The sequence below is a fragment of the Zeus faber genome (assembly GCF_960531495.2).
Source record: "Zeus faber genome assembly, chromosome: 1".
Classification (NCBI taxonomy): Eukaryota; Metazoa; Chordata; class Actinopteri; order Zeiformes; family Zeidae; genus Zeus; species Zeus faber.
In genome coordinates, this window is record NC_137193.1 from 10,293,933 (window position 1) to 10,318,128 (window position 24,196).

Here is a 24,196-nt window from a genome sequence, read left to right on the forward strand (position 1 = left end):
TCAACAACTACAGGCAAAGGCAATTACACTTTTAACCAATTCAAATCAATACCTCACGAACGCACGACTTAAAGACAACAACTTAAATGTTGTCGATGAAATATTTTCTCCTTGTGAGGATCACCTCTAACCTTAAAAACATACAGAGCCAACCAAAGTGTGTTGCCTGACCAAGCAGGCTGCAAGTCAATTCTGACTTGGACTGTAGATTGTTTTCCATCCAAGAGTCACCAGCAGCATCGGGGCAGCAATCGAATAAAGTTCCAAATTTTGAGAAAAAAAAATTGCCCCCAAATATACAGTATTTATAAATCCAAACATTTGAATCTTTGGAAAGTAGGCCAAGATATAAGCAAGATAATCCACTCTGCGCAAAGGAATTTAGTTTAAATGTTGTACTAGACAACACATACCACTCGTGGGCAGGAAAGCAAACAAACGCCACGCGCCTGACAACTGTTTTGTGATTAGTCCAGAGTTTTCGTTATACAGTAATTGCCGCTTTTTGACAGGGAAAATCGGTTGGAGTCTAACATATTTAAATCTCTCCGGTCAAGCACAATTTGAACAAGTGCTGGGCGGCAAAACAGTGACGATAATTATCACTAGAGTTTTTTTCCTCAATGTCAAAATGAAATAGACTATGATTTAGATTTTAAAAATCCGCAGATCTGTTCATTTCCATGTTCGGCGAGTCACAACAGAAAGCCAATCGGTTTGGACAATCTAAAGCTGACCTTTCACCTCGAACTAATAACGTTTATCGAGATATAAATAAGCCCCTCCCCCTTCCTTTGTTGACAGATGGCGCTTGTAAACACAGTGAACACAGAGCGGAGACAGAGCGACAGCATCCAAAACTCTGAGAAGCAGAAAGATGACGTATCCTTGACAACAGGGACACATACATCCATAGTTTGGCGTTTTTTTGGGATATTTAAGTTCCGGCCCAAAGCCGACGGTAAATATCCATTGTGTAAAATATGTCGAAGAGACCCACAAACACCACAAACTTTATTATAATTTTTTTTTTTATACCTACTTGCCATATTTATTTTAGATTTTTCTCAATTTTATTTACGCGAAATATTAATTAAAGCAGCTGCACTTGTTACATATTGTTCAGTGTGTCAGGCTCCGCGGAGCTGTGCGGAGCTGTGCGGAGCTGTGCGACGAGGAAGCTGTCGGGGATCCTCGTCCCGCTACTCTTCGCCATGGGCCACTTCATTGAGCGGATCATCTGCCCACGGCCACGCCAGAACCCGCACCGCTGCCCGGAGGAAGAGCCGTCCCTCTTCCGGGGCTGTGCGTCCACGTCCGCGTCCTGGGACTCCCTGGTTAAGTGCAGCGGCATCGGGGACTTTGCTTCCCCTAGTTTGCCCTCCGATGACGAGGTGAAGCACCCACCCACAAACAAGGAGAGCATGCAGGGGACGCACTGGGGCCGCTCGGATGACAACCTGCTGGGGGAGAACCAGCACCGACACTTGGACCAGGACCGGGGGGGAGGGGCTGGTGGGGAGCAGAGCCACAGAGCAGGGCTCAGGACGCGGACTCAGGTCGTCCATTCTCACAGAGGATGAGCGTCCCATCATGCATAGCGTACACAGTCCAGAAAGTGAGTCGTACTGGTTTTTTGGAGCGGCTGCACTCTCACTGCAAACAAACTGCTCCGTGGAGCGATTGCAAGCGTGCCAAGACCACCCTCTCCAGACTGTGTCAGTCTGGTTGATTTGGTCCAGGATCGCACAATTGCTCCAAACAAGCTAAGTGTGAATACACCCAAAATAAAATAGTAATAGTGAATACGGCATGGTGAAATATATTGGCCTCACACCAGAATTAGTATTTTATTACAACCAGATTTACACAAGAACCAGGTTGTTTGAAGTGACTGTGGTGTGTGGGAGACTGACCCGTTTGTCCTTTGGGGAAACTGAGCCCGAGGAAGACCACATCAACAGTTGTGGCGAGCACCAACAGGTAATGAATCTGCGGCTGCAAGATCCCTGGAAAAAGGAGAGAAAGAAACGTCATTTACACCAGGCTCGGACGGCCAAGAAAGATTCCAACAGTTGTTTAATTGGAAGAATTCTGGCACATCCAATCGTTGCTTTGTTCAGTGCACTTGCTCTGCATAATTATGGGAACATATTTAGTTGTTTTCCATAATCTGAGCCAGTGGGAGCATGTAGATGTTGTTGTTACACTAATCTCTGTCGCAATGTAGCTGAATGTTATTCTCCCTTGTAAGTCGCTTTGGATAAAAGCGTCTGCCAAATGACTAAATGTAAATGTAAATGTAGATGTTAAACAGAAGAGGCCCCAGAATGGAGCCTTGGGGAACCCCGCACGTCATTTTTGTCCGCTCAGATGTGTCATTACTTTCAGACACAAAGTAGTCCCTGTCCTTTAAGTAGGATTTTAACTGGTTTAGTACTGTGCCAGAGAGCCTCACCCGGTTCTCCGGTCGGTCTAATAAATATGTTGTGGTCAACGGTGTCAAATGCAACACTGAGATCCAGTAACACTAAGACTGAAATTCAGCCAGCGCCTGTGTTTAGATGGATGTCACTGAAGACCTGAACGAGAGCAGTCTGAGTGCTGTGGTGTGGTCCAAATCCTGGCTGGAAGACGTCAAAACAGTTGTGTAGTGCCAAGAAATTGTTCAGCTGTTGAAAAACAGCTTTCTCAATGATTTTACCTAAAAAACGCCAGGTTGGATATCGGCATATAAATTGTATATTCGTGAGGCGTCTAGACTGTTCTTTTTTAAGAGTGGCTTGATGACCGCTGTTTTCGGGGCCTGCGGGGAAAAAACCTGAGAGGAGTGTCGACAACTTGTAGAAGATCTGAGGCCACGCAATTTTAAACATTTGTGAAAAAGCCCGTTGGCAGAATATCAAGGCAGCAGGAGGAGGATTTCAGGTGTTGTATAATGTCCTCCAGGTTTTTAGGGTTGGTGGGATCAAATCGTGTCACGGTATTTGAATTGATTTTGTCGGTGAAGGAGGAGGCAAATTCACTGCAGGCCCTGGTGGATGGAGGTTCAGAGGCTCCAGACACAGGAGGGTTTTGTGAGCTTGTCGACAGCAGCGAACAAGGCGCATGCATTATTGTTTTTGGGGATGATGAGGGCCTTGCATTTCTCAATTTCAAATCATAAATGCAAGGTATCTCTTTATAGACGTCACAACAAACGGGAAGATTTGTTGGGGTTTTTTTTTGCCACAAGCAGGTAAGGTAAAAATAAGTTGATCTAAAATAAAAACAAAGGAAAACATGGGCACGGTCTTTGGAACCGGCGTGCACACCGCACCGCTGTCCAGAAAATAATCTCCATCCCAATTCTCTGAGTTGGGGTTACGTTTTTGATTTTCCATACAAACGAAATGAATCAAAATGTTTCTCATTCAAGATTATATTATAGTCATAATATATTCGTTTTGCATATAGAGCGAGAAAGTGAGATCTTATCACAAGCGGTTACTGGAGCCACATGTGCAGACGTGTTCTAATACCAGGTGTAAACACACAAACTTGATTCCAATGACTAAAGTCTTTATCACATTCCTTTTGTGTAGTCGTTAGTTGATTCAGACGATACACTTCACAATGAGGGTCAGAAGAACAAAGCCACAACTACGAGAGGGAAAACATCACCGTATTTTTTTTTCATGCAATACAAGAACGCTTTTACACAATGAACATTACAAATAATCAATAAATCCAAAACGGCTCTGAGCGGTGAGGGCGAGAGGCTAGAGATGTCAGTCTGCTCAAGCCTAATTTATACTCTACAACAAATGAGAAATGCGTTTTGTCAAAGTGTTGCACTTGCCTGGTTTTGGTTTTACCAGGCCCACCGAGACGATTGTTTCGATGAGACCGTCAAAATACGCCACATCACCTCTGGAACATTAAAAAAAAAATAAAAGCATTTTACATTAATTGTGATTTTGGTAGCCTGAAGCTTTAGTCAAGTGCATTAAATAAATAGAATATATATATAAATAAAGTACATATTCATATGCACACGCACCCATCCTCGTAATTCCACATGAAGATGTCACTGTCGATGGTGAGCCACGCTCTACCTATCTCAGTGAAGACTCCCATCATGCAATTCGATTGCATATCTGTCAAAATAGGTCAGGAAGTTTGAAAGTCAACCTTCTCACTCAGCAATATCAGAAACCTAACACACATAATTAAAAGAGAACAAGTCTGCTACACGTGGCTCAATGCACCAAATAGACCAATCTACGACACGTTCACTTCCACTCAAAAGGATACGACTGAATTGCTCGACGAGTTCGGGGGGTAGAGGGACTCTGCGAACCGGACCGATTTCGGGGATGCTCGGGGCGTCCAGCAAGCCGGGTATCTGGAGGGGGTAGTCGATGTCCGACACGCCGGACACCGAAGGCGCATCTGCAACGTAAAAAAAACCAAAGTGAGGAATCGACTTTCGAACTAGGTTGTCACCCCCACAACGTTTTAGTGGACGGTTTGTTATCGTACTGAGAATTTAGGAAAAACCCGTCGTGCGCCACTGCCGCTTACTGTGCGAGTACACCCCCAGCAGCTCAGACAGGTCTGGTAGCGTGCGGTCCTCCATCAGGTGGCGGTCGATGGTCCGCCCGCAGCTCTCCAGCCCCTCGGCGAAGACACCGGCGGCGGTGCTCATGCACCCAGCACTGGCCGACATTGCTCTGTGGGAATTTATGGAAATATAAGAGCAGCAGAATATGATTTTTTGATTTGATCAAAATGTTATTTTAGTGAAATGTTAAATAAAGCGGCTGCACTTGTGCCTTATTGTTCACGAACGGAAATATTTGATTTCAAGCAGTAATATTTGTAATTTTTAAAATGGCTTGACCGGCAGCAGTTATTTTATTTTAAATATTGAGTAAAAAATATAAATCTCCAGGCCTTGATGTCATTCTCGATATAGCCTGCTTAACAACTGTTTTTAAGCTCAATAAACACAGATAATATTTGACCGGAATCTCTCCCATTTGTCCGGGACGTTGAAATCTCCCAGGACACGTTGACCGGCGCCAATTTTGGTTGGAAACTGAAACTCTGCTGACAATATGTACATTCAAAATGATATAGACCAGTGTAAGTCAATTCTAAACAGGTGGCTGCAGAGCGATAACAATCTTTGGGAGAGGTCTACTGTCCAAAATGGATAGTTTGTCCAGGCTCATTTACCCGGCCTTCTCCTTACCCATATCACATTCAATCAATAAATATTGTAAATCCTAAATTAATATGGAGAAACATATTATTGCATAAGGAAGGATGACACGGTTAAAAACTATGAAGATAGGGGGAGTGAATGCAATTGATTTTGATATCATGAATGGTGTCTTGAAGTTGAAATGGCTACGTTATTAAGAATTGACACCCGCTTTGGTTCATAGTCCGCGACAAATTTTTAAAACAATGGGTGGAATAGACTTTTTACCTAGCCATGATTTTGACTATAGCTCAATACCGGTTAAATTCTCTGCTTTCCATCAGCAAGTCCATATCCAAGCATAACTTGACATCACATAACCCGCCCGTGTGGAACAACAGATACATATTGCGAAGTAGAAAATCTGTGTACACAGAGGGATGGAGATGAACTTCAATGTACTGTTAGGAACTAGAATAGAATGTTAAAAGCCAGATCGATCTCCCTGTGTTTGATGGTTAAAAGACGTCCGATGCTCAAAAGTCTCTCCTGGGCTCAGGTAACTTTGCGTCAAAGGAATTGACTTCTGTGACAATAAATGTACCAACAGAGTAATTCGAAACATATCAAAGGAATGTTACCCAAACCCAGTAAGAAGAAAATATATTCTCAGGGAATTTGAAGCTGAAGACGTTAAGAAAATGAAAATATATATTTAATTTCCACTTCCTAAGGTAAAATGGGTCAACTTTAAAACTGCTAATTAAATGTATCCAACAAATGAAATCTTGGGATTAAAATGTAATTTTCATGTGAATAACTGTATTTTGTGAAATGTTAGGCAAGTGTTAAGTTTGGAACATCTTTTCTTCCATTGTGCATCAGCGCAGTCCTTCTGGAGCGGTATGTCTAGCTGGGGACGGTCCAAGGAGATGGATGTGTCACCAATGAGTTAAGACCGTCAAGTTTGGTGTTTTTGTTGTAAACAGAAACTTGGACTTTGTTCTCAATACTGTGTTGTTCTTTTTGTTGTTTGTTAAGTTTTTGTTTACATACATGTAGACACTTGAAGACTGAAGCCTGTTTGAACCGCTGGAAGGATGAGTTAAAACTCTCAAGTCACTGAAATATGCGAGACTATTTTATATGATATTTTTACCTTGTTTTTTTTATCTTGTATTTGGGTTTGTCCTTGCTCAAATAAGACATGGAAATGTGCCTTGTTTGATTGTGTTTAACATATTTTCTATTAAAAATAAAAACATCCTAAGAGAGTGGATGCCGGCCGTCGTAGAAACACACGAAAGTAAAAGTTGATGAAACAAAAAACCGCAATGTGAATGACGCTACATTTATTTGTATATAGTTGACACGTGAGTATTACAATATTTTCGGATGAACAGATTTATTTATATGTAAAACATATATATATATATATATATATATATAATACAGGGAAACCGAGCGTCGCATCTGAAGCGGGGCTCGAAACGCTTTTGCAGACCTTTTGCCATGTGTTCAGCCATCTGCTTTGGGGAGGAAAAACCCGAGGGCTCGGAACGCACCACGACGTCAGACCCTGCAAATGGGCTCCTAACTTCAGCGACGTTAAGAGTTTTGCTTTTTAAAATCTTGATACAGCTTTGTGTCATTATCTGTGATATATATACAGACAGACAGACAGACAGACAGATAGATAGATAGATAGATAGATAGATAGATAGATAGATAGATAGACAGACAGATATAGACAAATAGATAGATAGACAGATATAGATAGATGTGTGAAGTGTGTGTATGTACGCGTGTGTTTCTGCGTTGTTTTGTTTTTCATTTAAAAATCTTAGTACAGATGTGTGGGTTGTAGTATGTATTGGTGGACGGATATATATCTATCTATCTATCTATCTATCGATAGATAGATGTGTGTTTTTTGGGTTTAAAATCGCAATACCGATTTGCGGCTAATAGTATTGATTTGTGAGCGGGAATACACGTTTACGTTTATTTTCATTCGCACTTAAAAATCTTGATTCGGACCGTGTTGCTCATTCCCCGTCGTACATGTCCAGCGCTTCCAGAGTCGCGTCGGGCTGGAGCAGGCGGGGGCTGGAGCCCGCTCGACCGACTCGAACGCCGCTAGCCGCGGCGGCTACGAGACCGTCGGCCGAGCTGGCTGCCGTTTGGAAGCCCCGCGCCGCGGGGCTAACGCGGAACCGCGTCGAGGAAGGGGGCTCAACGACCCACACGCTCCTTACCTGACGGTCTGGGTATTGACGGTGGGGTTTTTACCGCCGGGCTGTTCGGTCGCGGAAGAGAAGGTGCCGATGTCCCGCCGACCGCGTGCAGCTCCCGCCGGACGTACGGCGCTGCCACCAGGGGGGGGGTGGGTGGGCGGAGCTAATGAGCGGTTCAAATCGTACGGGAACTGCCGCAACGGCGACCACACAAAGGAGGATTCCTCGGAACTCCCCCAGCCGCGCCGCTTGTCGAACACACACACACACACACACACACACACACACGTTCACGCACAGGCGCCCGTGGTGCCGCCAAGAAAGGCGACCCGAGTTGCAAATTGACGGACTACCGACGCGGAATGCCGATTCCCGAGCGCCACTGAACGCAGCATTGCGTGCCGTCCGGGGACGGCGATCGCCCCCTGCAAGTCGGATCTCTGCCCACAAGTTAACGATCGCATTTTTAATTTTCACTTTTCCCTTCCCTCCAAACACACACAACTTATTCTGCGTGTCGTGCAAACACGTAGCCGATTATTATCGCGCTTATTAAAAGGTTAACGCGACGCCCTCAAGCGAACGCGCGAAGAGAACGTCGTTGCAAAGGCCGCGTAAGCCAACCGGCTTCCGTAAAAGTTGTAAACATTTGTGGACGGTGAAATGCATTTAGGGGGAGAAATCATTTTTGAGAAGTGGGACCCGCCTGTGAAGCTTGTGTGCAGTTAGTTATTTTGGGCAGCTACGACCTTGGGAGAGAAATCCGAACCCGTCTACAGGCGCCTGCCTGCGTGGATGTGCATTGTTATGTGGGGAAATGTTCTCCGGCATCGGACAGAAACAGCGGCGCACCTGAGTGACGTTTGGATGCCTTAATTTCTTAAAAAAACGAGCACACGTGACAAGTCTGTTTTGTTATTTTTTTTTTTTTCCCCCTCCGCGAAACAGCAGAGCGCTACAACTAAATCCAGTAAAACAACCCTATCATTGAAAAGTACACGACAAATGCATCAGTTATAATCAGTAGTGATGTAGCAGCGGCACTGCGCCGCACAAACAACCGCTCATCTGGGACCTGTTTTTTTACGCAAGAATAAAATGACTAAAAAATAAACAACGAAATCCCAATGTAACTTAACATTTAAAATACAACATTCAATATAATGGCCATTAAGGGCAAACTAATGAAGTACAATAAAATCGCATTGAGCATTCATTCCATAGCCTTTTCTAAAAAATTAATAATAATTGATCTTGTCTTCTTTAAATAGGAAGAAAAGCAGACACCCTCACACTGAGCCTAAACACCTAAAAAAAATAAAAAAAAAAAAAGGCCAGAAAAAGGCTTTGGTAGCATAAAAAAAAAATAAAATAAAATAAAATTGTAACAAGAAAAGCCTAAATTATGTATTTCTTACTGCTTGGTGCTGAATAGATTTATTTGAAACAATGATAGGAAAGAGCTTTGGGCTTTCCCTGCTCCAGTCTACAAACAAAGAACCGTAGATACATTTCACTAAACAAAAAAAAAGCAATTAAAAAGGAAATTAATCTGGTGGTTGCACACACGACCTCTCAATCACATCGCATTTATTTTTCAGAATGATAAAAGTCATTTTCTATAACAAAACAAACAAAAGGACAACTGAGAGGTCGGGATCGCCGGGGACGTCGCGCGATCGGACGCATTTCGGAGCACGTCACTCAGCAGGCGGGGCCTCCGTCGGTTCTCGATTTACTGGGTACAAAACAAACAAAAAAAAAAAGGTCAATTTCATGAGAGGCAACATAACATCATTGACCGCCAGATCGCACACCCCTTCACCCCTCGACGTACCTTCTTCTCGCGCTTTCATGCGGGCGACAAAGTTGTAGCTCTTGTTCCTGCGGTAGTTCTCGTAGGGGTCGTCCAGTGACACCCCCACCCCCTTGTACTGGTCCCACTTGTCCCTGATGTCACCGCCCTTGATGGGGTCCTGGATGCCCTGCTCCTTGGCCCCCAGGCCCCCCGAGCCGCTCCAGCCTGCGTGAGGGCGAGGCGGCACGGAACGGTCACGATACAAACTTTATTTTTTATTACCATGACGTGATAATGGAAAACGTCAACATTCGATAACGTTTTCAACACGGCGACGATCACACGTGGAGGGATACTGCACCGAAGAGAAAATCCATTCATCGAATCTCATGAGTATAAATGCAGTTTTTTTGTAAGATCTGAGGCCCAAAACTAACTTTCACTTTGGCATCAGGCAGTCAGTTGCACCAGGTTAATCCAACATTTAAAAAAAGGGAGAATCTTCTCACTTTGGCATTGCACCACAGGGGAGGAAACTTGTATTTTGGTGTACGGTAAGTGTTATTTATAACCTGCAAACAGAAAAGTTACTACAGCATTTGAACGACGCTGCGGCTAAAATCCTTTGGGAAGGAACTGCTATTTGTCGTCATTGTGGCTGAATACATTTTTTTTTTTTAACTGAATCAATTATTCTCAAAAGTGATATTCTTGATAATATGGACATAAAAAACAAGCGAAAAAAGAGCCAGGAAAAAAAACAATAAAAAAACAGCCTGCTGGCGGGTTTAATCAAACTACAAACAAGCCTTTAAAAACAAGGCAACAATATGGATGTAGTATCACAGTTCTGCTTCACAGGGTTGACGTTCAAAAATCTAAAGATTTCTGTGGTGTTACGAAAGAAATTTGAAAGTTTTAAGAAAAACAGACAAGACTCGACACGGAAAATAAAACCCACCCATCTTCATGAGGAGCTGGTGGCCCTTGTTCTCCTCCCCCAGCCGGCTGTCCGGGGGGAGCTTGGGGGGGGCGGCACCCAGGCCTGACGTAGTGCTGGAGGGAAGAGAAAAGAGATGGAGCAAAAAAAAAATAAAAAAAGTTAATATGGAGAGAGAGAGAGAGAGCGAGAGAGAGAGAAACAGACAGAGAGAGACAGACAGGACTTACGGGGGTGAGGTGCTGCGAGACTTGGCCCCGCGGCGTCGCTTGCTGGGAGTGCGGGAGCGGGATCGCGACCTGGAGCGAGAGCGGCTCCTGGAAGACCGGGACCGGCTCCTGGACCTGGAAGGCGGGAAAAAAAACAACCAAACAATCAAAAAAAAACAAAAAAAAAAACAGCTCTGCTATACGCTGTACTTCAAAGCTTGAGGACAGAATTACTTGACTACAAATATGGGACAGCAGCTGGTGTTTCGGGATTGATGAAAGGGCAGATTGTAACCTTTTAATGATGTGTCATACATTGAAATATTTGAAGATGATGTGCTGATTTGAATGTTGGTATACCTAAACCCCTCTGGTCCCCTTTTCCACTTTGCTAAAAACCCTCTAACACCCGGCACTTGTCTTCAGTGGGAAAGGGGGGAAGTTCGGTTTCAGTGACCCTGCAATAGACACCGGTTTAAACCGGCTCCACCTCCGATGGGCTCTGATGGGAACAGGACGCCCGGGACGACCCGCAAATTTTGGCCCCTCAACCGGCGCCATGCGTCGCTCTTGAAGCTCCGTACGACGGCACAACATTAGACAGCAATATCCGCGTATCGATCCACGATTTCATATCCCATTCAGAATTCAAAATCAGAATCCAAGGTTATTGACTCTCCCCACCCCCCCACATGGGGGACCATGAAATGTTTTGAGTGTGGGGACAAGGGCACTGTTGTGTTTTGTTCATGGGAGGGGATTTCAAACAAAACTCTGGAACAACCCGCCAGTGCAAAGACGCAAATCGATCACTACGTCCCGGAATGAGCCCCGGACCGAGGCTGGAGAGGAAAACAAGCTTACTTTGGTGACAAACTGGAAGTGTTTAGTGATCCTAAAACTGGTGTTTGTTACACTGGGCGGGTTCTTCAACATTTGAGCTTTAATAATATGAGGAGAACAAAATAAAATAAAAAACAAAAAAAATTTGATAAATTTTGAAAAAAATGATTTGCGGGACTTTGTGTATGCCGACATGTTACCCTTTTCACCAGACACTGTCGCATGTCTTCATATATAGTGTGTGTGTATGTGTGTGTGTGTGTGTGTGTGTGTGTGCAGACCTGGATCGCGAGTAGGAGCGCGAACGGCTCCGGGAGTGCGAAGACCTGGACCGGGATCGGGACCTGGACGTCTTGGAGGACGGGGAGCTGGAGTGAGACGACGACCTTCCTCTGCTGCGAGAGCGGCTGCGAGAGCGGCTGCTGCCCCCTCCGCCCCCTCCTCCTCCTCCTCCTCCTCCACCTCCTCCTCCTCCTCCCGCGCTTCCTCCGCCCCCGCTACGCCCGCTGGAGAAAAGATGGGAGATACGAGACGAGGTATGAGCAACGTCAGAGACGGTGAGCAACGGCGAGACGAGGTCGAGAAAGATGCTAAAAAAGACGCAGAGAGACGATAAGAGATGAGAGAAATTGAGAAAGACGGTCGACATGAGAGATCGGGAGGAAGACGAGCGAGGCGAGGAATGAGAGGAGCCGCGGGACGAGATATGAGGAAGACGAGAGAACGAGATGAGACAACAGATATGAGGACAGTGAGAGGACAAGTAAGATGAGAGAGAACATGAGATGACAATGAGACAAATAAGACGACATGACAGACAAGAGACAGACCTGGCAACCTTGGAAAAGTATTTTGAGTACCACAATAGTAACAGGGAGTCTCAGCTAAATAACTCAGTTATTAACACCGTAGCCGTCCTGTAACGAGGCTCATCACATTGTATGGGAGCTACTCCAGCTAACACACACACACACACACACACACACACACACACACACACACACACACACACACACACACACACACACACACACACACACACACACACACACACACACACACACACACACACACACACACAGAGAGAGACTACTGCTGAAATTTTCAGTTACCACAACAGTGCGGTTGCTGATTCTGACATTGTGTTTATTATTCACTATGGAACAATAATAGAACATGTAAGTCTCCCTGAGCTCCAATAAAATTGAATATGGGACTGTCACTAAGTTTCAGCATAACTCAACCTGTAACTCTCACTGAGTTTTAGTAGGACACAACATATAACTAACATGGAAGCATCCAGCTCAGTCCAATCATTCCAAAATAATTTATAAAATAAATGGCGAGGAGAGAACGAGAACAATTGAGAGAGATGAGGCGAGATGAGAAATGAGGAAGATGAGAGTGAGACAACACGAGAGATACAAGGACGATGAGCGATATGACAAGACGAGAAATGATGAGATGACGGAGACAAGAGATGATAATTGAGATATAAGGAAGGTCAGACAATCAGATGAGAGACTGATGATCAGAGATTATGAGGAAGATGAGAAGAGACGAGAGATATGAGAGATAATGAGAGATGAGCCCAAACCCAAACAATGAACAGAGAGCAGAGACGTGAAGCTCACCTGTTGCGTTTCTCTTGTCCCTTTTTCCTCCGTGCTCTCATCTTGGCCCTGAAGAACTCGTAGAGGCCGTTCTGCTCCCAGCCCTCACTGGGGGGCAGAGACGCACCGAGCGTTAGCCCTGTACATTCTTACATACTTGTGATTATTAATCTGGTATTTTGAACCTGTACCTGTTGCGGGGCCTGTCGTGGGACGGCGGGCTGTAGAAGGCCTCCACGGCCGCTAGCAGCCTGTCGCTGGGAGGCATGGGCGGGGGCAGCCGAATGTCTTTAGGGTCCAGTGGCTTGTAGTCATGGTCCTCGAGCTGAGAGGAGAGAGGCGGTCCACGCCGGAGCGTTTAGTTTGGTCCGATCCAAAGTCGGAAAAAGAATAAAAGATCCCATGTCCCATCTCCATTCCCTTCCACACTTCTTATTTGAAATGCCTACTTTCTTTTGGGACGAAATTACACCTTCCAGAAGCATCCCTGACTGCAAAATTAGTTTTAAGTCTGGAGATTAGCTTATTTCAGACCTGGCAACCTTGTCAGTGACAAATGCACCACGTGATCTGATCACGCTCACGTGATAGGACAGCTGTACATATGGACTACCCCTGCAATTCTCAGTTACCACAATAGTGAGATTTCTGATTTTGCAACTATGTGTTTATTATTGTTCATTTTTCACTATAAAACAATGATAGTAACTGTTCCTGAATTCCAATAAAATGGGACTGTCTTCAAGTTTCAGTATGACTCAACCTGTAACTGGACACAACATGTCTAACATGGAAATGTCCAGTTCAAACCTCAAATGAAAGTCTCTTTCACTTTAAGTGCAAATAAACATTTAAATTATATTTATATGGTACTCTACAAATAAATTCCAATCATTACGAAAAAAATAAGATAAAATAAATGGCCGACCCCACCCGCTGTCTTTCACTGGAAGTCCTTCTTCACTCACCATGAATTAAACCAACTGAATCAAATCTAACGACTCATTTTACTGAGTCCAGAACCAAGTTGTTCTCAAAAAAGAGTCAAACTTTTCATCACGATCAGACCCCCCAGTACCCCCAAACAGCCGACACTTTTTTTCTTTCATTCTTTTTGGAGCATCAACTACGCGACTACGTTACATTACGTTGTATCGGGTTTGGGTATATGTTTTTTTTAGATTCAAGTAATTGTCATTGAACACACGTACAAGTACTGAGGCAATGAAATGCTTTTCAGCAGTGAGCTGCCATATAAAAGGCGTCCGGTGAGCAGTTAGGGGGCTACCAGGAGAAGCCGGGGATCAAACCGGCAATCTTGCGATTACTAGAAGTTCCGCTCTATCGCCTTAGACACTGCCCCAATAAAAAAAAAATACATCTGATTGGCAGGTCAACGATCATGGTCAATCAAGCTGAAAATCGGCTGATTGATCGGTGCATCTCTATCACCAACGCTTTACATGTTAACATTAAGGTCACATTTGTGATTATTATTCCCCCACTCCCAATTTTACCTCAGCAATGCCGCAATTTATTTTTTTTTTTGCGTAGTTTCAGCACATACACCCATTAATTACTGCCACGATATTTAAGAATCAACAGAACATTGTGGATCTCACCTTGACCAGAGGGGCCATGAGGCCAGCGGGCAGGTCGAAGTAGGGCACGTTGGGCACCAGGCTTGGGTCATCGTGGGCCGGGGGCTGTTGTTGTTGCTGTTGCTGTTGTTGCTGCTGCTGCTGCTGTTGCTGCTGCTGCTGTTGCTGCTGCTGCTGCTGCTGCTGCTGCTGTTGTTGTTGTTGCTGCTGCTGCTGCTGCTGCTGCTGCTGCTGCTGCTGCCGGTGACGCATGTGCGGTGACTGGCCATTGAAGCCGTGGGGCGGCGGGCCGGCAAAATCAGGGTGCTGGCTGCCGCCCCAGGGGGGGTGCTCAGCCGCCAAGCCCGGGGGCGGGAGCCTCTGGTTGGAATGGTGGTGGGAAGGGGGGCCGAGGTCTGCTAGAATGAAGATGATTTGAAAGGAATTTTTATGTAAGCCTGTATGTAAGCATCTGAATTAATTTTAATTATTAATACCATATTGACCATATTTCACCTTGGTGCTCACCCCCCGGGTACTCCCCCTGGGCGTAGTCGAATCGGTGAGGCGGGTAGGGGGGCCGGTCAAAGTGGTGCCGCGGAGGAAAGTCATCCTGCATGAAGCGGGGCGGGAAGCGACCAAAGTTGTGGGGCGGTGGAGGGGGCTGGTTGAAGGGCGGGGGCTGCTGGTGGGGTGGGAAGGGACCTCGGAAGTGGGGAGGCCTCTGTGGAGAAAGTTAAAATGCCGTTGAATGATCTTCGAGTCTTCCAAAAAAGTATAGAGTAAGCCACGATTTAATAAAATTAACGCACTAGGCTAGCTCTAATTTTGTGTGAACAATTAGAGTCGAACCACCGGCTACGTGCCTGCATGCGAGGGGGAAACGGGGGCTCCCTCTGGCCCCAGGGCGGGGGCTGGTCTGGCTGGTTGCCCCAGGGTGGCTGCTGGTCGTACTGGGAGTTCCAGGAGGGGGGGCCGGGGTCTGAGCTCCCGGGCCCGCTCCAGGGCCCCCCTTCCCTGGGGGGGCCTCCGCTCCAGCTGCCCGGGTCCCTCTGCTCGTTCCACATGCCCTCGTGGCTGTTCCAGGGGGGGCACAGCGGCGGGGGCTGGTTGGGGTCAAAGGGGGGCTGGAGGGGACAGGAAGTTGGAAGAGACACCTGAGGACTCTAGGTCTTTATTGTACCCAACAGCCCTGCAAATAGTGGCTTTCAGAGCTTCCTACCGGCTGGTTGGGGTTCCAAGGCCCCATGTGCTGCGGGTCATACCAGGCAGGCTTCGTGGAGGGTATGTCTGGGGGCCCTCCGGAGTTGCTGGGGTCCTGCTGTCTGGAGGGGGGCCCGTCGTAGTCCCCTGGAGGAGGGATGGACATGAGGCTCTTCACCTCACCGGCACCTTCACATCAGATGGTGCAACAGGAAATAAAGTCAAGCACAGTTTTAAAACCAATTTTAATTGTGCACATATACACTTGAAGAGGGCCCTCACCGGCCGTCGTTGACATGGGCGGGGGCTTGTCGACCTCGGCGGGAGGGGGCAGCTGTCCTGCGGCGGCCACCGCAACCACGGCCACGGCTGTGCTCTGCTGCTGCTGCTTCAGGCTGGACACAAACTCCTCATGCTGGGTCTTCAAAACCTGGATCTGCTGCTGGAAGGCCAGCTGCACGGGCTGCACCACCGCCGCGTACTCCGTGATCAGGGACGCCTGCGTTTTCAGAGTGAGGGGTTAAAAGTGTACCGGGAACTAGAAATGTGTGTGTGTACGTGGAGCCTGGGGTTCAACACAAGACAAATGATAAAATGTGAATGTCCGCTCACCTGGTACTGACCCAGACCCAGTGCTGGGTTCTGGAGCTGCTGAATGGTCACATCGTCAAAGTAGCCATTCTTCTCCCAGAGCTGCAACAGCTAGAGGGAGACACAGAGTGTGTGTAAAATAATCTATCTATCTATCTCTCAGACCCAATATATCATAATACATTTTCTAACATTTCTTCTCTTTCTTCTCCGCTTTGCAACAGCACAATCGTTTCACTATTTTTAGATGTTGGGCGGTGTGAAGAAGGCATTTGTTATTGTGATAGTAGTCAACTTGACTTTTCTAAATCGTGTGTGCGTGTGTGTGTATATATATATATATATATATATATATATATGGATTCATTTTGATCATTGACAGACAAGAAATAATAAATTAAAATTTATGTTGTCATCGCTTCCGGCAATGAAATTACATCATGGACCGTTTTACTTGCAGTACCGTCACTGACCACTGGGGCGTGCAGGGGACCTCTGGTTGAAAACATCTAATTTAGATTATAAATGTGATATCCACATTCCCCTGTTCCTTCTGTCCACTCACCCTGGTAATCTTCTGCTGCTTGTCCTCCTCCACTGCCAGGAAGCTGGTGCAGTATATGGGCACCACCACCTTCTGCAGCGCCGCGAGCAGATCCCTCTGCTGCTTCCGCTGGCTAGGAGGACGCATGACGACACAATAAGAATATCAAAACCTTGTCCTCTGGAGGTGAGGAATGAGCAGAACGACGGTGTAGGTCGTCGGTATACCAGTGGTGGAGGACGTCGTTGGTGAGATAGATGAGGTGGAGGCGGAGCTCGAAGTGAGCCGAGTCGGCGGTGATGCGGTTGCGGAGGTGCGACGTCATCAGCTCACAGTGCGGCGGCGTTTTGGCGTTGGTGAACATCCAGTTCTTACCAGCCTGTAGGGGAACCGATGCAGAGACAGAAAGACGGTCATTAAAACCCACTAACGAACATTTTGATGTAAACAGACCGTCTGTGTTGAGAAATACTCCCTCCCTCCCTCCCTCCCTCCCGCAAAAGTTTGTTCGTTGGTCAAGAATGCAGAAAATCATAAAAAAGCGGCGCCGATGCTTACAGAGATGGCATCCTTAGTGCAGGTGTCTATTATGGGCTGCAGCAGGTTGTCAAACTCGGTGACGTCCAGCTGGGTCTCCAGCAGCAGTTTCTGGGTCTGCTGTTCCATGGCCAGAGCGATGGCCGCCGACACTTGCTCCTGGGACACCAGGTAAAAAAAAAAAAAAAAAAAGTCATATAGCAGCAAATATAATAGCAATAACTTAATACTGGAGATGTTCAAATGTGTAGACTAATCGACACCGACTGTTGGCGGGTTCTTGGTGTCAACAGTACAAAGTAAAATCTGAAATGTTTTAAATTTTTTTTAAAGGGAACCTATTTGGCAAAACTCACTTTTTCAGTGCTTGTGCACATACATTTGGGTCTCTGATGGGCCTACGAACACAAACTGCGAAAAAAGACAACTCAGTCTTTTTCAGAAAACATGTCCAAAAACGAGCCATTGAGCTTTGCTGCCCTAATCGAGCTCACCAAGGGAGTCATTCGAAAAAGAACCACCCTCCATCTGAGTAACTAAAAAAAAAATATATATATTTTATTTTCCAACATTAACATGAAACAAAACATCCTCGCGTCCGAAGTCTCCCACAAGCCTTGAGCACAGCAACCAAAGTCGGAACAAACTTTTCAATGAGGCCTTGTAGATCTAATATGAGCTACGATCCAGCAGCTGTATTGCTTATTTCCCACATCAAATTTGTTGAGGAACAGATTTAAGTGTACTGATAAGGTGACCACAGTGAAAGTTTACTGAGAAATGAGACAGAATCCGGAGTACAGCTCAAACCTCGTTGGCTCACACAACCCGGAACTTGTGCTCAAACCCCATTGGCTCATCGAACTCGGGGCAACGGGAGGGTGGCTCCTCCCACAAAAAAAAAAACTGCCGTTTTGTAACAGTAAGGCATATTGGAATGGCTTGAATGCATAATATGAGCAGTATTTTCAGAAAAAATACATTTGCGGACCTTGTTGAAAAGGAGTAACATAAGTCTCCTTTAACATGCTAAAAACTTTAATGTTCACAGCCTATTCAAAATGTTGGCAATAAAGGATTATTATAATTATAATCTCATTATAATCATCATCATCATCATCTCTTCTTATGTTTTGTGACGTATAGTTGTTTTTTTTTGTTTGTTTTTAATGGGGTTAGGTAATGAGTGGGACAGAACATGATAAACATCTTTGTAAGCGTTGAAATTAAGTATGATATTATTTAAATTGTGGTGAAAACCGGGACAATTTGGGAGTGAATGTTGAAAACTTGGGGTGGCGTGGGCTCGAAGTCCGGCACGAGAACATAGAGTTATATGAATTTGGGTCTTGTAAAAAAGACGGGCTAACGCTTAATTCATGCCTGGGAGGAATATGAGGATTTTAAAGTCTGATAAACAATGTATACATTCCAATATTTTGTGAGAGAAGTTTGAGCGCTGTTCGTAGGCACTCTAATGCCTCCTCCCATAATTGTAGATTGGCTCACTGCCAGAGTGACATGATTGAAAGATCCAAAATATTAATGGAAAAAATAAAATAAAATGTTTCAATCACAAAAGCAGATGCAGAAGAGTGTCACATTCATATTCAGTCAAAATATTCAGCATTTTGACTGTTTCGGGCTAAATCTCCAAAATATGGTGTTTATTCTTGTCTATTTTTCGGACAAATGTTTTTGCCGCATCCCTGACATAGCATTTCCTTCAGTTCATGAGAACGGTTATCTAAGGCGTACCTGTCGCAGCGTGAGGAGGTGCTGTTCTTGCTGCTGCAGGTTCCACTGGCTCTGCTGGATGAGCTCGTCGACGGCGGGCGTGGCCGGCGGCGGGATGGCGGGGGGAACGACGATGGCCATGGGCGGAGGGACGTCCGCGACCGCGTCTTTGGCCCCGGGGTTGTACAGGTCTGCGAGGCGAGAGGGAACAGGGCGTGATGGAGGGAGAGAGAGAGAGCGGCCTCAGAGGTGTCACAGCGTGAGAGGTAGAGTGGTCGGGGTGAGGCCGTACGAAGACGGGAGCTTCTTGGGTCTTCGTAAATGCAGTTCTCGGCACAGGGCCGTCCTCAGAAAAGACACGGACTAGGTCTCCAGGCACAGAGCAAAGGAGGTGACCAAAGTATCGTACAGGTAAACTGGCAACTACGACACAGGCAACGTCGCCTGAAATATATTTCTTCACAATCGTGAAGGAGTTGTGAGCTTCGTGGGCCGACGCAAATTAGGGGTGGAAGCGCTTGGTCGGTTCAGGCCTACAGACACTTTTGGAAATGAAAGGGGACCTGTCATGCATTTCCTTATTTTATTATGCTTTTCCTTCCATATAATGTTACAGTGTCTGATGTTCATATTGGACGTGGCTAAAGTGTCGAATAATCAGGTAAAGTAATGACAAAGTAAGCGCTGTGAGCAAAACGCTCAGGCTTCCAAACACTGTTTTCAAAGGTTTTTTTTTTCTACTCGGCACAAGCTGGTGTCAGCTCATCACTAATTTTTTCTTTTTGTCTGGATAATTTCAGGGTTGCAGTGCATGTGTGAAAGCAGCTCTATATCAACATGTGTAAAAATGACCATACATTCCCTTTAAGACACGAAGGACCTGACCTGTTATATTTTATTAATTCAAATATGACAGTCTTAGTCTCTGTCTATTATTTGTATTAGTAAACCTATTATCTATTATTAATCTCATTGTCATCTACTATTAAAAGTATCTATTTCCAACCATGCTGGATTAAATGTACATTTCCCTGGCATAATCTATGTGGTAAAAGCCGTTCTGGAAACGTTTTACGACATTACGATTTTGAGAACAAAAGCAGGGGGAATATCAAGTTTCCAATTATCACGCTATTTTTCAAGGGCCTTTCAAGCACTTCAACACAAAAAGGGGCCATTTTTAAGGTAATTTGGGACTAAAATTTCCGAGGATGAAATTCAAGCACCTCAAGGATCTGGTAAGAACCCTGGTTAGCGTCGCAGCCTCTGTTCAGTTCAGGCCAACAGCGTAAACATTGCCATATGTTCAGCAGCAGCCAGCTCAAAGATACCCTTGAGATACTTTCACAATGGCTTTGCTTAAAAAAATATATATATAAATCAAAATAAAATACCACAAATGAAATGTTAAACTCAACAAACATAAAGAAATGCAAACATAAAAAAGGCAACTGAAGACACATGCCAAAAAATAAAATAAAAGCACTCAAGCTGGGATGTGGAAAAACATCTGGCAAAAAACATGTAAAAAGTATTCAAGTAATTTGCAAAAACTGGTTCCCAATAAATACCTTCGCATTTATACTCCTCACCATCGTGTGCGGAGGGATCTATGTGGAGAGAAGCAAACTTTAATGCATTTCATTGGTGGTTGAACAAAAGAACTCTGTGCGACTGAACGGTTCACTGGCTGCTTAGTGGAAAGACTTTGGGTGATTACACCATCGCTGTAGTGATATTACTGTACAATGACCACATGCACATGTTGCATAGAGTTCTTTTGTTCACGTAAATGTTTTTTTTCCCTTGGCACCTGCTAAAAAAATAAAAGACATTACACTTGGGGGTGGGGTGGTCTTATTTCCAGTTTGTCTATCCCAGTGGTCGGCAACCCCTCCCCATTGGAACCTCAGAAACTTGTATACCAAATGGAGAAAATGTTAATGGGCGACCAATTTGACCTAACTGCTGTCCTCGCTCCCGCTATCCATGAAAAATCAATGTGGGCCATTGCCCCTAATGATATGTACAGGGTTCATTCTGGCATTACAAAATTAAATTCAAGGACCTTCAAGTACCTTTTTTTCCCATTTTTAACAACGCAAAACAAATATAAATCTATTTTCGATTAGATCTTTATAAGTCAAAATATAACATCATCCTAATCGGATCTATTATTTACAGTAGTATAGCTATTATTAATCTCATTGTCATCTACTATTATAAGTGTCCAAAAACATTTCCAACCATTGAAGTTACATTTCCCTTGCATAGTCTGCTGTAAAAGTGATTCTGGGAAAAAATTATGTTCGATCTGATTAACAAAACCATGGGGAACATCATAGGTTTTCAATTATCAAGTTTTTTTCAACGTTATTTTCACAAAAATGGGCTATTTTCAAGGTATGCCAGTACTTAAATGTCTGAGGATTAAATGAAAGCACCTCAAGGACCCGGTAAGAACCCTGTAGATATTCGGCTAATTACCCGCATGGAAAGGCCTCGATTATTTATCGGGGCTCAAAAGCAATTAAAGAAACTGCTCTTCCAGTACCACAGGTTGCAGACCACTGGTCTATCCAAACAGACATGGCAGTTCAATCCAAGTCTTAAAGACGTAACAACATCATAGCTGATGGGAGAGAAATAATGAGCCGCTTCCCCAACAGGCTCCTTTTGGTCCACTAGGAAAAATAAACAGAATGTTAAATGGCTGCTGAGCATTGTTTCCCTGACCCTCTGCAGAAAAGGCAGAAGGACGCGTTAATAAATAAACTGTGGATGAGGCTCCGGACAACAGGTGGATTGAGGGAGAAAAAAAAAAGTTAATAGTAACAGTTTCGGTAGAAACACTGCAGGCTTATAAGTAAAAATAAATGAAAAATAAAAACTAAAAATAAAAGCCAAAAAAACCTGCATATCCATTCGAAAATAAATTCACATATGCTATTCCAAAGACCTTGGAAAATTCATTTTAGATCTGTCAATATGTGCGTGAGTGTCCACGACTGCTCCTCGAGGTTCATTACAGTTATCATCGAGGCAGAATCTATTTCTATTAAATATAACGTGGGATCCAACTCCTGGGAGTTGATGGAAAAATGTCACCTCTTGACACAACTCTGACATCAATAACTCGACTTTTGGGCGGTTTCTTGGACACAGATCAGTCCTAATTTTAGACTAAATCACACTTTCTCAGTCATGGTTTAAAATGGTCTTATTAGCACTAATCTAAGGTCTGAGCGAAGGTTTAAACTAAACCTGGTCAGAGGCAGGTTTATCTTTGGATGAATGGATGTGGCCTCCAGGTCGATGGAGACTAAGACCAGCACCATGACCAGACAGAAGGAGCTGAATAATCCAGGACTTCCTAGTCGAGAACTAATTAATCTCAGTTGAAGCAACATCTCAGAAAGATATACATATTTTGGATAAATTTCAATAAGGTTGGCCTAGTCCTGATTTTGATTAAACCCCGTCTGTGAAACTGCCCCTTTATGTTGCTATAATACCAACTGAACTCTCCAAAGTAAAGGGAATAGCATTGTGCGAATTCGATGTTTTCATTTTCGTGTCTGGGACCGTCTCTGTAAACTACATACGCTGCTGTTGCTCGATAGCAAGCTTGCACTTGTAGTAGCTGAAATAGTCGCCGCCGAAGAGAAACGAGAACTTGGGGTTGTCTTTCTGCTTCTCCATCGTCATCTTCTCGAACTCCGGGCCGTTCCGAGCCACAAACTGCGCCAGCTTGTCGATGACATTCCGCAGCTCCTGATCTGGATGAGTGCGAGAAAATCAAAGGACTTTCAAGTACTTTTTTTTTTTTAAGCAGTATATTTTGAATTTTCAAGGACACAAAACAGATAAAATCAACTTTCAATGTGATCTTTATTAATTAAAATATAACTCATGACCCTGCGGACCCGATAAGAACCCCGATCAGAAGAAACATGGCTACAGCATAATTCATATTTAATAACAGGCCTAACAGTGCTGAGATAGGTGGATACTGCTGAGAAATGAATACAGAATCTATGATATATATACATACATACATACACACACACATTTACACTGTGTATGTGTGTATATATATATATCTGGCTATTTCTGTTTAGTATTTTTCATCTATATTTGGCTTCACTTTTTATTCCATTTTAGCTTGTTTATTTTTCCCAGACTGTCAAGCTTTACTTGAACGCTGAACGTCTACGCACCAATAATCAGCATCATGAATCCCTCGCACATTTAAATGCACCCGGCGAGATAAAAATCATAATGACTCCGACAAAGCACTGGGCACGAAAACGCCGCCTCCGCTGCACTGTAAACACCAAACGCATGTTCTGCGTCAGTACCACTGGGACCGCGCTGCCGAAACGAGTCCGCTAACTTCGCCTTTTCCAACATAAGCGCACTAGATCGGGCGGGTGGAGCGATTCGGACATCGACTTTTAGTCCTCCCCCCTCAGATCCTTGTAACAACCCCGCACAGATTTAAAGAAAAACAAACACAACAAACGTAAAACAGTGGCGGCTCATGGGTCTGAGCCGCGCTGCCGCAAGTCCTACACGGGCGCCTGACCGCGATTCTATTTCACACGCACGTTGGAAGGCGATTTGGAATCATCTGTTGATCCGGCCGTATTTCCATCGTCGGCCGTGTGGTGGTTGGCCTCGGTTAATAACCTGTTATCACGCCCGTACGAAATGCAGCGGCCGTTCTATGAGAATCGCCAGCGCGACAACACGACGCCGACGAGCAGACGCTCAAGCGTCGCCGTCCGTGCGCCCAACAGCTAGCGCGCTAGCCCCGCGGCTAGCCCCGCGTTAACGGCGCCGGCGCCGGGCTCACCTTCCGGGGACGGGGGGATGTCCATGTCGGCCCCGCGCTCCGGCGCTAGCCGCCGAACGCCCCGAGAGAATCCCCGCCGCGGCGGGGGGGGGGAAGCGATATCGCGACGCGCCGCTCGCTGGGGAACCGGACGGGACAGCCGCGTCGCAAGCGCTTCGCGGAGGGAACGTCCACCGGATGTGCCGTTCAAAGCGCCTCCGGAAGCTGAAAGGAGGCGGCGCGACGCGTGCCGGCGTCCGTGCGCGGCGCCACCTGTGGTTGTGGAGGGGCGCCGCAGTGTGGGGGTGGAGAAAGGGAGCGCTCGTCTCTCTCACC

The 24,196-nt window shown here is 45.3% G+C and overlaps 2 protein-coding genes across 4 annotated transcripts in view; both read right to left on the reverse strand.

Moving 5' to 3' along the window:
• The window catches only part of nup155 (nucleoporin 155), a 19,065-nt gene extending 11,514 nt beyond the window's left edge, over positions 1-7,551 (reverse strand). The window contains exons 1-6 of the mRNA XM_080020465.1: positions 7,450-7,551; positions 4,567-4,715; positions 4,297-4,434; positions 4,043-4,139; positions 3,842-3,912; positions 1,917-2,009 (exon numbers count right to left, since the gene is read on the reverse strand). Of these exons, the coding sequence (XP_079876591.1) occupies positions 1,917-2,009; positions 3,842-3,912; positions 4,043-4,139; positions 4,297-4,434; positions 4,567-4,711 (544 nt within the window). The 5' untranslated portion in view covers positions 4,712-4,715; positions 7,450-7,551. The remainder of the gene's footprint in view (positions 1-1,916; positions 2,010-3,841; positions 3,913-4,042; positions 4,140-4,296; positions 4,435-4,566; positions 4,716-7,449) is intronic.
• Positions 7,552-9,001: 1,450 nt separating this feature from the next.
• Positions 9,002-24,043, reverse strand: cherp (calcium homeostasis endoplasmic reticulum protein). Of its 3 annotated transcripts, none has more exons than XM_080016842.1 (20): positions 23,882-24,043; positions 22,629-22,802; positions 20,595-20,633; positions 19,045-19,214; positions 17,308-17,445; positions 16,977-17,128; positions 16,771-16,882; positions 16,227-16,316; positions 15,897-16,113; positions 15,634-15,803; positions 15,278-15,538; positions 14,928-15,135; positions 14,454-14,827; positions 13,023-13,156; positions 12,853-12,939; positions 11,500-11,724; positions 10,397-10,510; positions 10,188-10,282; positions 9,266-9,451; positions 9,002-9,166 (listed from the first exon to the last, which is right to left on the reverse strand). In XM_080016842.1, exons 1-20 carry the CDS (start codon positions 23,904-23,906, stop codon positions 9,129-9,131), a joined length of 3,009 nt encoding a protein of 1,002 aa, XP_079872968.1. In that variant the 5' UTR covers positions 23,907-24,043; the 3' UTR covers positions 9,002-9,128. The 3 variants fall into 3 exon arrangements, with proteins under 3 accessions (XP_079872968.1, XP_079872970.1, XP_079872969.1); XM_080016844.1 differs by having other exon boundaries at positions 11,500-11,640; positions 14,454-14,830; XM_080016843.1 differs by lacking the exon at positions 20,595-20,633.
• Positions 24,044-24,196: the final 153 nt, after the last annotated feature.

Coding starts and splice junctions, on each gene's coding strand:
- cherp (XM_080016842.1), bottom strand. CDS start 23,906: ATGGACATCCCCCCGTCCCCGGAAG. Junction 20,634..22,628: donor TGCTATCGAGCAACAGCAGC/GTATGTAGTTTA, acceptor CTCTCCACATAG/ATCCCTCCGCACACGATGGT. Junction 17,129..17,307: donor GCACTAAGGATGCCATCTCT/GTAAGCATCGGC, acceptor GTTCCCCTACAG/GCTGGTAAGAACTGGATGTT.